The 15,000-nt window shown below is 29.2% G+C and overlaps 1 protein-coding gene across 1 annotated transcript in view; it reads right to left on the reverse strand.

Annotated features, from left to right (window-relative positions):
- The window catches only part of LOC137648360 (uncharacterized), a 47,746-nt gene extending 36,074 nt beyond the window's left edge, over window positions 1–11,672 (reverse strand). Inside the window, exons 1-5 of the mRNA XM_068381290.1 lie at window positions 11,514–11,672; window positions 4,937–5,178; window positions 3,403–3,478; window positions 1,715–1,930; window positions 984–1,089 (exon numbers count right to left, since the gene is read on the reverse strand). Coding sequence (XP_068237391.1) covers window positions 984–1,089; window positions 1,715–1,930; window positions 3,403–3,478; window positions 4,937–5,178; window positions 11,514–11,642 — 769 coding nt within the window. The 5' untranslated portion in view covers window positions 11,643–11,672. The remainder of the gene's footprint in view (window positions 1–983; window positions 1,090–1,714; window positions 1,931–3,402; window positions 3,479–4,936; window positions 5,179–11,513) is intronic.
- Window positions 11,673–15,000: the final 3,328 nt, after the last annotated feature.

A 15,000-nucleotide genomic window follows, 5' to 3' on the forward strand; every position in this document is an offset into this window, starting at 1 on the left:
TTTCTTTTATTATTTCATATTATATATAATATAGATATATATATATATATATATATATATATATATGTATATATAGATATACATAGATATATATATATATATATATATATATATATATATATATATATATATATGTATGTATATATATATATATATATGTGTGTGTGTGTATATATATATATATATATATATATATATATATATATATATATATATATATATATATATATATATATAAAAGTGATTATCTATATTGATTACGTTATTGGTCAGTTACAGTTATATGAAGATATATTTATGTGCGTATAATCAACATACTTAACTCGTAACTATGTTATAGTAGCATTTGCTGAATAAACTACATAAATATATTTGTACATGAATGTATGTAATCTTTGTAAGAATAAGTGGGAAATTAAATCATAATTCTAACGTTATAATGTGTATTTTTCGTTAGTCAGTGATTTTTCATAAAAACCGAGGTCCATGAAGCATGTGATTATAAGAAATTTCCTAGAGTATATTAAAGGTGTCCATCTGTTCGTTGTAGTGAATGGTTAGTTATTGATGACTCTTGGCGAAAATCAAATAGTAATAAACTGAAGAAAAAAATCATTCATATACCATTCATTACTTTTTTGTCTTTTTTTCTAGAATGACTAAAAACTACAAATGGTGGAAATATGGATTTGTTTAAATGTAATCATCTAGACAGATGGCTCCATCTGTATGATACACCCAATCAATAAAACAAAATCTTGTTTGTTTGACTTTTAACAATAAAAACAATACCTAAGTATATTAAGAGCTGTTGCGTATCACCTACTAGAAAAACAAAATGGAAAGGAAAAATGGAGGGGAGTTTCAGTACAGTTAAGAAAACATTCATAGATAAGTATTTTTTCAAAGTGGCAAATGTTTAGATTTTCCTACTACTGTAAAATTTTAAACTAATGACGACAAGTAACCCTAATGATGTTTACCTGTGGCTGGTTTTGGTACCAAGTAGTCGACAGCCAGCTCGTCTATATAAGAATAGTAACCGGTAGTAAGCCCTGCTCCTGTTATGACGTTGTCTCTGCATTCTCCCTAAGAAAGGAATTTCATGGAACTCTAGAAGTTTTAATAGGAATGGCAGTATATTTATAAGATCAATATTCTATGTACTATAAATCAAGGTGGAACAATGCTATAACAATAATAAAAACAAAAATACTTATTTTTTATACTGTTAATTTTACTGCTTCTGAGTCTCTCATGATAGGTACAGTAAATACTTTTCATAACAGTAAGAGAATCAAAGACATATTTTTATACCACCAAAAAAATATCTTAAACTAATATAATCTGTTATGGATAAGCAAGTAAGAGGTGGAATATGGTAATATCACTGTTTGAAAGATTAAAAAATATTGAATTAAGAAAATTGGCAGACGTAGCAAAGATTACAGGGATAATAAGAAAGTCACGATTGAGATGGTGTGGCTATGCATTGAGGATGAAGGGTGTGGAGGGGGTGAGGAGGGCTTAGGAGGAACCTGTTATGGGGGGAAGATCGAGAGGGAGGCAGAGAATTAGATGGCGAGATAAAGTGAAGGATGATATGGAGAGATATTTGACAGAAGAGGACGCCGTTGATAGAAGGCATTAGAGTGAGTGCATACGGCAACCGACCCCTTAATGTAGGAATAACGGTGGGAAATTAAAATCTTACTTGAGAAGCAGGACAAGGTGTGCAGACATCCTCTTCAGGTTGAGCAGTATCGTCAAATCCAGGGAACCCAGGAAGTCCAAGATCGGCAAGGATGTCAGTGTTTCCTTGTTCTACCCAAGTGGAATGGGCGTAGAATTTCTGGAGAGAATGGAGGGTGACACCGAGGAGGGAGCGGGCAGCTGGGAACGCCCCATCAACCAGGATGGATGTTAGAATCTGGAAAAATCAAACATATTCTTCATTTAATGCAGATCAAATCTTGAAATTTATGAACGAGCACATCCTATTGACACGGGCAAATACAACTGTGTTAACACTCATCTTTATCATGGATGTATACGTGAATTCATGCCAACTATTTCATGTTTAAATACTATACAATACATGTATAAATATACATACATATATATATATATATATATATATATATATATATGTGTGTGTGTGTGTGTGTGTGTGTGTGTGCGTGTGTCTTTGTGTCTGTAGGTGTGTTTTTGAGTGTAATAAACACGAGGTAAAACGTATTCCCTCTTTCATAGCTCATTTAACTACGTTTTTGCTGACTAAATGTGCTAGATCCCTTGTTTGAATTTTTATATGCTACTAACGGATGAACACCTGATCCCTTTTACATCTACATCGTTGTTCCTACTGTTATGTTTTCCCACTAAGAAATATAATCTAAGTTTTTTTCTACTATACTTATACAAAAATGTTTATTGTATATATGGAATCTCGTTTACATATACTACAAATACTACAGAACAGTCAAGCTTAGTCCTTTTCCTAAAGAAACTGAATTCAATATTTAATTTCTAGTATAATTTTACTAGGTCTCGATAATTCAAACTTGCTTTCATTATTTCATATCATGTTCAAACATCCTAGTAGCAAAGACTATTAGTGACTATCCCTTTAAGTGTATTTCCTCTCCCATTGCCTTGGTCTTGTGCCATATGAATACTTTTTTTCAATAGATTGTGTTACAACTATTAATTTAACTGCATTGTTAAAAAATACATTAAAAAAACGGTAAATATATGGAAACATTTATTCCATGATTTTTATCGTTTTAAAAACGGACATATTGACGTAAAGGAGTGATATTACGGTCACCAACCGGTAAAAGATAATAACAAAGTATGGTGAAATTACGGTCGCCCTTATTTTGCTGAAATATGGCTGAGAATAGTCTATTTATACGGAGAATTTCCAATTAAGATTACGATTTTTTAACAGTATGGTTACCATTCATGTATACCTAATGGCTAAGTCTATGGGTATTATGGTCATGAATATCTTTCCTTTCCATAAGACTGGTAAACTAATTCCTGATCTGCGTTGTGCTCTTTCTGTGAAGTGAAGAAAATAGGGCCAGACAGCATATATGTTAAATAAAGAAACGTTACCATTATTATTGCATATAGTTTTTACATTCTTGGCTGATCAAGTCTTCCAATTTAGATTGTAGCTGTTTAAATCTAGGTATTTGATTATTTAAATGTGCTAGGCTTTGGTAAAGAAAATAACTGTCTTTGGGATATAACTTTTCAATAACAGTATTTTTCCTTCAGTAATGAAAAATACCGTCTTTCATTTCTTTTTTCGTAGTGAAGACATTTTGAGGTAGGCATATTACGCATTTCATATTTACTTTATCTTAGAAGTACAAATAGTCGTACACTTACCTGTGGGTAACGATCTGACATTGAATACGAATATTCATCGAATATTTCTCCATCAGCTTGAATACTGGGATTATATCTGAAAAAAATAATACTAATAAGAAATGCATACACACACACAGAACCACACACACACACTCACACACACACACACACACACATATATATATATATATATATATATATATATATATATATATATATATATATATACATATATATATATATATATATACATATATATATATATATATATATATATATATATATATATTCATATATACAGTACATATATATATATATATATATATATATATTCATATATATATATATATATATATATATATATATATATATATATATATATATATATACGTGTGTGTATGTACGGTATATCTAAATATATATAACATATATATAAAGTATATTTACAACATATATATATATATATATATATATATATATATATATACATATATATATATATATATATATATATATATATATATATCCATATATATATATATATATATATATATATATATATATATATATATGTATATATATATATTTTATTTATCACATACATATGGCCATTTTTGTTCAAAGTTGAAAATTATTGAGACATGGATTTGTTCATTCATTAAGAAATTCGAAGTTATTTTGTCTGTGTTCACATTGTAGCCCACCATTTATTTTTTAATTCTTGAACATCAATATGGAAGTTTTAAAAGATAATCTAAAACTCTGGAGACTTAATTGGTTTACTTATAACTATATAAAAATCCATGAGTATCTCAAAATAGAATTTATGGAATTCTTTTCAACATAATTGATAAAATTAATGATGAGAAAAAATTATAATTAGAAATGAAATTAACATCTATATCTTATCGGAGAGCAAAATTAGCCTTGGAAATAACCTAATAATATCTATTCCTTAACAGTAGTTATTTAAAGATACTGATTATACGAAATTGCCACCATTTTTCCTTATCTCAGAGATTGGAATTATGAAAAAATATAAGATATTCTTTACAACATATTTGATAAAATAAATGATGAAGCAAAATTAACATTATAAATAACGTAATAATATTCATTCCTAAAAAGAAATGAATTAATGATAACTGACTATACGAAATTGCTACCATTTTCGTTACCTTTGAGATTGGAATTATAAAAAATTATAGAATATTCTTTACAAAACATTTGATCAAATAAATAATGAAACAAAATTAGCATTAGAAATAACGTGATAATATCTATTCCTTAACGGAAATGACTTAAGGATAACTGATTATACGAAATTGTTACCATTTTTGTTACCTTAGAGTTTGGAATTATAAAAAATGATAGACTATTCTTTACAACATATTTGATCAAATAGATAATGAAACCAAATTAGAAATAACAATAATATCTACACCTTAACGGAAAACAAAATTAGCATTAAAAATAATGTAATAATATCCATTTCTTGAAAGAAATTAATTAAGAATAACTGATTATAGGATATCACCACCCTTTTCCTTACCTCAGAGATTTAGCCGAATCTGCATGCACATTTGATTCCGCGATGGTGTTAACAGCTCGTATAAATCGGGCGGGGGAGGCCGAGGAGCCATAATAGGCGTGGTATAATTCAGTTAATGAGGCCGACAATGGAACGGTGAAGTCCGGTTTATCCGGCGGTGGGAAATCGATGAAGAACTGTCGAAGGTTGCGTCGGATGGCTTCTCTGGTGATCCATTTGTGGTCCCTAGTGATGCCCGTTGTCTTTGGGATTTGAAATAGATTAAGAAATGGATTTAGGTGGTGTTAATAGCTATAGAAGAAAACCTTCATAGGGCTCTCAGTTAAAAGCTCCCCACTTAAATAAAAAAAAATCCTAGTTGCTATAGCAATTAAAAGCTCACCACTTCAATAGAAAAAAAATATAGTTGCTATTGTAGTTAGAAGACCCCTACTTTAATAAAATATCATAGTTGGTACTGCAGCTAAAAGTTCACACTTCTATAAAAAAAAAATCTTAGTTGCTATTGTAGTTAAAAGCTCCCTACTTAAAAAAAATCCTAGTTGGTATTGCAGTTAAAAGCTCCCTACTTTAATAAAAAAATCCTAGTTGGTATTGCAGTTAAAAACTCCCCGCTTTAATAAAAAAATTCCTTGTTGGTATTGCAGTTAAGAGCTCCACACTTTAATAAAAAAAATCCTAGTTGGTATTGTAGTTAAAAGCTTCCCACTTTGATAAAAATCCTAGTTGCTATTGCAGTTAAAAGCTCCCTACTTAAATAAAAAATCATAGTTGCTATTGCAGTTAAGAGCTCCCGACTTTGATAAAAAATTCTAGTTGCTATTGTAGTTGAAAGCTCCACACTTTAATATAAAATCTTAGTTCCTATTGTAGCTAAAAGCTTCAAACTTTAATAAAAAAACAAAAAACTCCCAGTTGCTATTACAGTTAAAAGATCCCCACTTTGATAAAAAAAAAAAAAAATCCTAGTTGCTATTGCAGTTAAAAGATCCACATTTCAATAGAAAATCCTAATTGCTATTGCAGTTAAAAGCTCCCCACTTTAATAAAAAATGCTAGTTACAATTGCAGTTAAAAGCTCCACACTTTAATAAAAGAAATCCTAATTGCTATTGTAGTTGAAAGCTCCCTACTTAAATAAAAAAATCTTAGTTGTTATTGCTGTTAAAAGTTATTCACTTTAATAAAGAATCCTAGTTGCTATTGCAGTTAAAAGCTTCACACTTTAATATAAAATCTTAGTTCCTATTGTAGCTAAAAGCTTCAAACTTTGATAAAAAAAAATCCTATTTGCTATTACAGTTAAAAGCTCCCCACGTTGATAAAAAAAAAATCCTAGTTGCTATTGCAGTTAAAAGCTCCACACTTCAATAAAATATCCTAGTTGCCATTGCAGTTAAAAGCTCCTCACTTTAATAAAAGAAATCCTAGTTGCTATTGTAGTTAAAAGCTCCACACTTAAATAAAAAAAAAATCCTAGTTGTTATTGCAGTTAAAAGCTATTCACTTTGATAAAAAATCTTAGTTGCTATTGCATTTAAAAGCTATTCACTTTAATAAAAAAAATCCTAGTTACTATTGCAGTTAAAAGCTCCTTAACTTAATAAAAAATCCTAGTTGCTAATGCAGTTAAAAGATCCACACTTTAATAAAAAAAAAAATCCTAGTTGTTATTGCAGTTAATAGCTATTTACTTTAATGAAAAAAATCGTAGTGTCTATTGCAGTTAAAAGCTCAACACCTTATTAAAAAAATCCTAGTTGCTATTGTAGTTGAAAGCTCCACACTTTGATAAAAAAAAAAATCCTAGTTGTTATTGTAGTTAAAAGCTATTCACTTTAATAAAAAATCTTAGTTGCTATTGCAGTTGAAAGATATTCACTTTAATAAAATATCCTAGTTGCTATTGCAGTTAAAAGCTCCACACTTTAATAAAAAAAAAAAAACCTAGTTGTTATTGCAGTTAAAAGTTCAACACCTTACTAAAGAAAATCCTAGTTGCTATTGCATTTAAAAGCTTCCACCTCTAATAAAAAAAATCCTACTTGATATTGCAGTTAAAAGCTTCTCAATTTAATAAAAAATCATAATTGTTATTGCAGTTAAAAGCTCAACACCTTGATAAAAAATCCTAGTGTCTATTGCAGTTAAATGCTCGCTACTTTAATAAAAAAAAAAAATCCTCTTTGCTATTGCAGTTAAAAGCTCCCTACTTTAAAAAAATCCTAGTGTCCATTGCAGTTAAAAGCTCCCTACTTTAAAAAAAAAATCCTAGTGTCCATTGCAGTTAAAAGCTCCCCACTTTGATAAAAAAAAAATACTAGTTGCCATTGCGGTTAAAAGCTCCCCACTTTCATAAAAAAGATCCTAGTTGTTATTGCAGTTAAAAGCTCCCCACTTTGATAGAAATACTAGTTGCTATTGCAGTTAAAAGCTCCCCACTTTAATAAAAAAAAATCCTAGTTGCTATTGCAGTTAAAAGCTCCCCACTTTGATAAAAATACTAGTTGCTATTGCATTCAAAAGCTTCCCACTTAAATAGAAATTCTTAGTTGCTATTGCAGTTAAAAGCTATTCACTTTAATAAAAAATCCTAGTTTCCTTTGCAGTTTAAAGCTCCCCACTTTGATAAAAAAAAAAAATCCTAGTGTCTATTGCAGTTAAAAGCTTCCCGCTTTAACAAAAAATCCTATTTACTATTGCAGTTAGAAGCTCTCCACTTTAATAAAAAATCCTAGTTGCTATTGCATTTAAAGCTCCCCACTTTAATAAAAATCCTAGTTACTATTGAAGTTAAAATCTCCCTACTTTAATAAAAAAAATCGTAGTTGCTTTTACAGTTGAAAGCTCCCTACTTTAATAAAAAAAATCGTAGTTGCTTTTATAGTTAAAAGCTTTCCACTTTAATAAAATAAAATACTCATTGCTATTGGAGTTAAAAGCTCCACACTTTAATAAAATAAAAAATCCTAGTTACTTTTGTAGTTAAAAGCTCCCCACTTTAATAAAAAAAAATCCTAGTTGCTATTACAGTTGAAAGCTCCACACTTTAATATAAAAAAATCCTAGTTGTTATTGCAGTTAAAAGCTCCACACTTTAATAAAATAAATATTAGTTGCTTTTGCAGTTAAAAGCTTCCCACTTTAATAAAAAAAATCCTAGTTGCTATTGCAGTTAAAAGCTCCATACTTTAATAAAAAAAAAAGTCCTAGTTCCTATTGCAGTTAAAAGATCCTCACTTTAATTAAAAATCCTAGTTGCTATTGCAGTTAAAAGCTCCCTACTTTAATAAAAAAAAATCCTAGTTGCTATTGCAGTTAAAAGCTTCACACTTTAATAAAATAAATCCTAGTTGCTTTTGCAGTTAAAAGCTCCTTACTTTAATAAAAAAAAAATCCTAGTTGCTATTGCAGTTAAAAGATCCTCACTTTAATTAAAATTCCTAGTTGCTATTGCAGTTAAAAGCTCCACACTTTAATAAAATAAATCCTAGTTGCTATTGCAGTTAAAAGCTCCACACTTTAATCAAATGAATCCTAGTTGCTTTTGCAGTTAAAAGTTCCCCACTTTAATAGAAAATCCTAGTTGCTATTGCAGTTAAAAGCTCCACGCTTTAATGAAAAAAAAACCCTAGTTGCTATTGCAGTTAAAAGCTCCCTACTTTAATAAAAAAAAATCCTAGTTGCTATTGCAGTTAAAAGCTCCACAGTTTAATAAAATAAATCCTAGTTGCTTTTGCAGTTAAAAGCTCCACACTTTAATGAAAAAAATCCTTGTTGCTATTGCAATTAAAAGCTCCACACTTCAATAAAAAACTTAGTTGCTATTGCAGCTAAAAGCTTCATACTTCAATAAAAAATCCTAATTGCTATTGTAGTTAGAAGCTCCCTACTTTGATAAAAAAAAAATCCTAATTGCTATGGTAATTAAAAGCTTCGCACTTTAATAAAAATCCTAGTTGATATTGCAGTTAAAAGCTCCCCACTTTAATAAAAAAAAAAAACCCTCGTTGCTATTGTAGCTAAAAGCTTCACACTTTAATAAAAAAACAGTAACTATTGAGGTTAAAACCTCCATATTTTGATAAAAACCATATTATATATTGCAGTTAAAGCTCCACATTTTTATTTAAAGAAACATGGTAGTTATTGTTGTTGAAAGTTTTAAACTTTAATTAAAGAAAAAAAGTTAGTAGGTATAGCACTTAAAGCTCCATACCTTATTCAAAAATTAAATTTGAGCCGTTTACATTGGAACTCTACTCCGAGTATCAAAAAAAGTGGAAGCCATGAATTTTTGAAGATTTGCTTGACTAAGGTGAATTTACTGTATTTTTTTGCAAGGAGTTTTAAAAAAACATAAAACGTACCTACGATCTCTCTCTCTCTCTCTCTCTCTCTCTCTCTCTCTCTCTCTCTCTCTCTCTCTCTCTCTCTCTCTCTCCCTATAAACAAATAAGTATATATATATATATATATATATATATATATATATGTGTGTGTGTGTGTGTGTGTGTGTGTGCGTGTATAAATATATAGTACATATACACATACGTATTATACATGTGTATATATAAATATATATGTATATATATATATATATATATAGAGAGAGAGAGAGAGAGAGAGAGAGAGAGAGAGAGAGAGAGAGAGAGAGAGAGAGAGAGAGAGAGAGAGATAAATTTCATTGTAACTTTCCTAAAGTTTGAAAAATCACAGCTAATCACTTTTATGAGGAGAGTTGCCTTCTAAAAATTTTTGAAATATCCATTTAGAGTCGCTAAGACTCTAGATAAATACTGATCTTTATTTTTCTTTATGAAATAAAGAATACTGTTTGATAAAGCTCATAGGAGAATTACTAAAAGTGACATCAAGCTGTTATAAAGTGCGCATCTGAATACTCACACGAAGTTTACCGGAGTTTGAATGAATAATAGTTTAAACAATAAGCCTTTTAGGAAAAGAAATTTCAGAATTATCTGGGTACTAAAAATATCAGTTGGAATTTCTTCTGGAATGTAACTTTTCTCGGTGGCTCATGTTAATTCTTATCTCATCTGTTGCGCCGTATTTAAAGAATCAATGTACTGTATGTTTATGACGATAATGATGGTATCGTGAGTAGATGCAATATTATTAAATGAATATATTATTAAAACAGAAAAACGTAATTATTCTTAAAGAGTGAGCAGCGAGAGATTCGACTATCATGCTGATAGTGTCATGGGTAGATGCAATATTATTAAATAAATATATTATTAAAACAGATAAACGTATTTTTTCCCAAAGTGTGAGCAACGAGACGAGGTTCGACTATCATAGTGCTTGGCCAAAGCTGTCATTTCACTGTGTCAGTATTTTGAAAACAAACCGAGCTTCGACGAAGAATGCCTGCAGTGATAAAGGAACTGTCTTGTTCGGACCAAGATGTCATCGCTTTAATCAGTAGAGTCAGCAGTTTTTGAGAGACCAGGCCTCGAGGGATATCCTTGTTTATGAAAAATGTCATTACGAGTGGACACGGGCCGCGCTTTCGATATGGCTTAACATGAGGGTACAGATTGCATCAGAAATTTGTACTAGAAGCTTCTATGGCGTGATCGAAGTGGGCGTTTTTGCAGGAAACCAATCCGTCCATACATGTGTATATAAACTTCAAGAAGAGATTTTTCAGAGGAGATAGGACACGATGAGACAAGAAAGGAGCTATGTCTGAACCAGATAGGAACCACCTCCTGACGGGATATGGAACAGAGAAGACCAGAAGTCTAACAGCCAATTCCTGACCTTTCCGATATTAGTGAATAATACAGGCGTTCACAATACTAACAGTACCCAGAGCTCAAAGTGCTATTTTCATTGCTTCAATGTCTTCTAACAAAACATTCTTCTTTTTAAATTAGAAAGGGTACTTGGATATACATAGACACCATAACTTTTGAAAATTCATAAATCACTGTGATATGAGTGTTTGAAAATTCATTTTCAAAGGCGTTTTTCTTGTGGTTTTGATTTTTTCACGCTCGGCCGCTGGAGAATCTCAATATTATCAACGCCTCATTATAGTTTTAGTTGTTATACCCACCTTTCAATTAGAGAGTTTTTATAGTTTATATATGAAAGATCTAATTCAATGTTTTTATTGTTTTTAAAGTATTCAATTTTGATTATTCATTACTTCTCTTGTGGTTTATTTATTTCCTTAGTTCTTTTTTTCATTGCCCTTGCGCATATAGCATCCTGCTTTTCCAACTAGGGTTGGTGTTTAGCTTGTAATAATAATAATAATAATAATAATAATAATAATAATAATAATAATAATAATAATAATAATAATAGTAATAATCTTTAAATGCATAAATTCTCTTAGGGAAGGGGGGATTTAACTACTAAAACTATTAGATTTTAAAGTAATCATAATAACAATATTTGGAAAGTAATCCCTATAAGGTGGAATATCTAATAATAATAATAATAATAATAATAATAATAATAATAATAATAATAATAATAATAATAATAATAATAATAATAATAATAATAACAATTTGACAGATATGTGTCATGAACTCACTTCATCAGGGCAAAGAATATGCACTAGATCCGGATCACTTGTATTAAGAGGCGTGGCTAAAAATCCGGAGGCTGCACCGAAAAGGGCACAGAGTGTCCCAAACAGGGCGATTGCTCGGTTCTTGGACATCGCTTTAGTACTGAACAGATCTTCAGCAAGCTCGCATTTTATACCTTGTGTTTTTATACCGGATGTGAGGTCATATTTCCTAGAAAAAATGGAGAGCACACTTGTTTCGGTCTGTTACGTTGAAAATATTCTCATAGGCTTGATAAAAAGAATTTGTTTGTCTAGGTTTCTTCATATTTTAAAACAGTTATTACATATATTGTTTGAATCTAGTAGAATAAATATATTATAGTTTGAAGGTTGAGATATATGGATTTTAGAATTATGTATTTTTTTCAATCAAATTGAATAACTTACAACAAAAATTTCGTAAATGATTGATATATATTTTCATAAGCATCTATATATTATTATAAAAAACTATAAATTCTGTAGTTGGTTATTGAATAAATTGTTGAAAAATCTACTGAAAAATGGACTGTATCACTCTGTTAAGATATTGAGTTGCTCTATCGTTGCGAAATACGGGAACTTACCGGGTGTTAAAGTTCTCAATATTATTTATTGTTCTTTTTTCTTTTCAAAATCGATATCATGCGAACGATTTTTTTCGGCTTCTTTTGATGTCATGCCATCAATGAGATCTGCAAAAGATTATGTTTTTTTTTATAGAGTGCGTTACCTCATTTCTGGGAACAGTCCCATATCTATCTGACCGTTTCATATTATTATTATTATTATTATTATTATTATTATTATTATTATTATTATTATTACGTGCTAAGCTACAACCCTAGTTGGAAAAGCAGGATGCTATAAGCCCAAGGGCTCCAACAGGGAAAATAGCTCAGTGAGGAAAGATAAAATGGAAAATAAAATATTTTAAGAGGAGTAACAGCTATAAATACCTCCTATATAAACTTTAAAAACTTCAACAAAACAAGAGGAAGAGAAATGAGATAGGAGAGTGTGCCCGAGTGTACCCTCAAGCAAGAGGGTACACTCTACTAATTTACTTTCATCAATTATAATATGATACTTATGCCTTATATGCCACTTAACACTTTTCTCTATAAAAGCTTTACGATAACAAGCTAGGCTTGTGTATAGAGTGATTACTTCTGCTTTACTAGAAAATATAATTCCTATTAAAAATCCTGCCTGGCAATCTGCTAGACTGATGTTCAAGAACCTCTCAAGCTCGATAGTTTCTTGTAGTGTTTGCAACCTCGCCATCCTTGTGAACTAAGATAAGGAATTTGTGGGAGCCTATAGGTCTACCTGCTGAGTCATCAGCAGCCATTGCCTGGCCCTCCGTGGTGCAACCTTGTGTAGAGAGGGACTTTGTTGATTATCATATGTATATGTGGTCGTTCTCTAGGGTATTGTCCTTCTATGTCACTGTCACTTGCCTTTGCCATTTATGAGCGAGCTTTAAACTTTAAAACCTAATTTGATTAGATAACCAATCATAATTTTTATTGTACCAATATAAAACTTCTTCAATACTACACAGTATTCTAGATGTTTTATTCCAGCTGTTACCAGGTTGTGGAATTATTTTCCTAATCAAGCAGTTCAATCGATCGGTGGAACTTTAAAAGCTCAAATTTGCAGCGAATGATTTTATGTTAAACAGGCTGACAAAACCTCTCTATAGTTTATATACGAGAGATTAATCTTAATGTTATAACTATTCTTAAAACATTTCAAATTAACTTTTTATTACTTCTTTTGTAGTTTAGTTATTTCTGTATGTCCTTTCCTCACTGGGCTATTATCTTTGTTCCTTGTTGGAGCCCTTAGGCATATAGCATCCTGCTTTTCCAACTAGGGTTGTAGCTTAGCTAATAATAATAATAATAATAATAATAATAATAATAATAATAATAATAATAATAATAATAATAATAATAATAATAATAATAATAATAATGTCTTATTATTGTTACATGAAAACTTATTAGACAGGTTATTCTTCCCTTACAAACAAATAGTACTTTAGTTTTTGCTAATTCTAATGGTAAAATATAAACATACGACCAGAGAAATTCCCGAGAGATAACCAATAATATTACGTTTCAAATCTAACTATTCCTGATTTTTTTAGGAATTTGAGGGAAACCTTGAGCTAAGGAGCCCGTTTTATATAATGATCATATTAGGAGAGTTAAAGTGTTCGAACTTGTCATACTGAACACTTTGTTGATACATTTGTTGATTCACTATTCTATCTTGTTTCTCTTCCTCTTGTTATTTTCAAGTTTTTATAGTTTATATTTGAAATATTTATTTCAATGTTATTATTGTTCTTAAACTTCGTGTAGCTTTTCCTTATTTCCTTTCCTCACTGGGCTATTTTCCCTGTTAGAGCCCTTTGGCTTATAGCATCCTGCTTTTCCAACTAAGGTTGTAGTTTAGCAATTAATAATAATAATAATAATAATAATAATAATAATAATAATAATATTGCTTATTGTTTTGTTATATAATTATGTTCAACTTCATTATTGCTAGCTTTATTTCTAGAATTATTTATCAGTTCATTGATTTATTTTGAGCAGATAAGATTTGGATACTTACGAAAGATTCTAAACTTGACTGACTGTTTGCACTATGTATGCTATGATGAATTTATATGATAATGATTTTACTTTGTAAATAATCATGGTCAAATCAAAATTAATTCTTCTTTAGAACCCCATATACGTATTGTTCCCGTTAAATGTTCAAAGGAAACATTATTATTGGAGGTACCTATACATATCTCAACTCTATGTTTGTGTATATACACATATATATACATACATATATATATATATATATATATATATATATATATATATATATATATATATGTATATATATATATATATATATATATATATATATATATATACATATATATATAGATATATATATATATATATATATATATATATATATATATATATATATATATATATATATATATATATATATATATGTCTTAATTTTCAATAAAGAATTTATTCAAGACTATATTGGTTTAGGATTAATCATATACAAACATTTTGAATTAATTATAGATAAATAACATTCGTTGTTAGTTCTAAACGTTACTCGTTAATCAATATAATTTTTATTAAAAAAAAATTTCAGGAATTGATTAGCAATGCTAAAAATAGCTGCCACTTATAACATTAAGTATAATAGAGACAGCAGAAGAGTAAAATAATTATTGATTAAGGTTTTCCATATCAATCATTAATATTTCCTCATTAAAAGACTATTATTTTCATCGTAAAAATGCTGTCAAGTTACAAAGTAAATACATATATGCAATATATATGAATATGTGTATATATATACGTATATGTATATGTATATATATACATATATATATATATATATATATATATATATATATATATATATA

Source organism: Palaemon carinicauda, chromosome 1, assembly GCF_036898095.1.
Source record: "Palaemon carinicauda isolate YSFRI2023 chromosome 1, ASM3689809v2, whole genome shotgun sequence".
Lineage (NCBI taxonomy): Eukaryota > Metazoa > Arthropoda > Malacostraca > Decapoda > Palaemonidae > Palaemon > Palaemon carinicauda.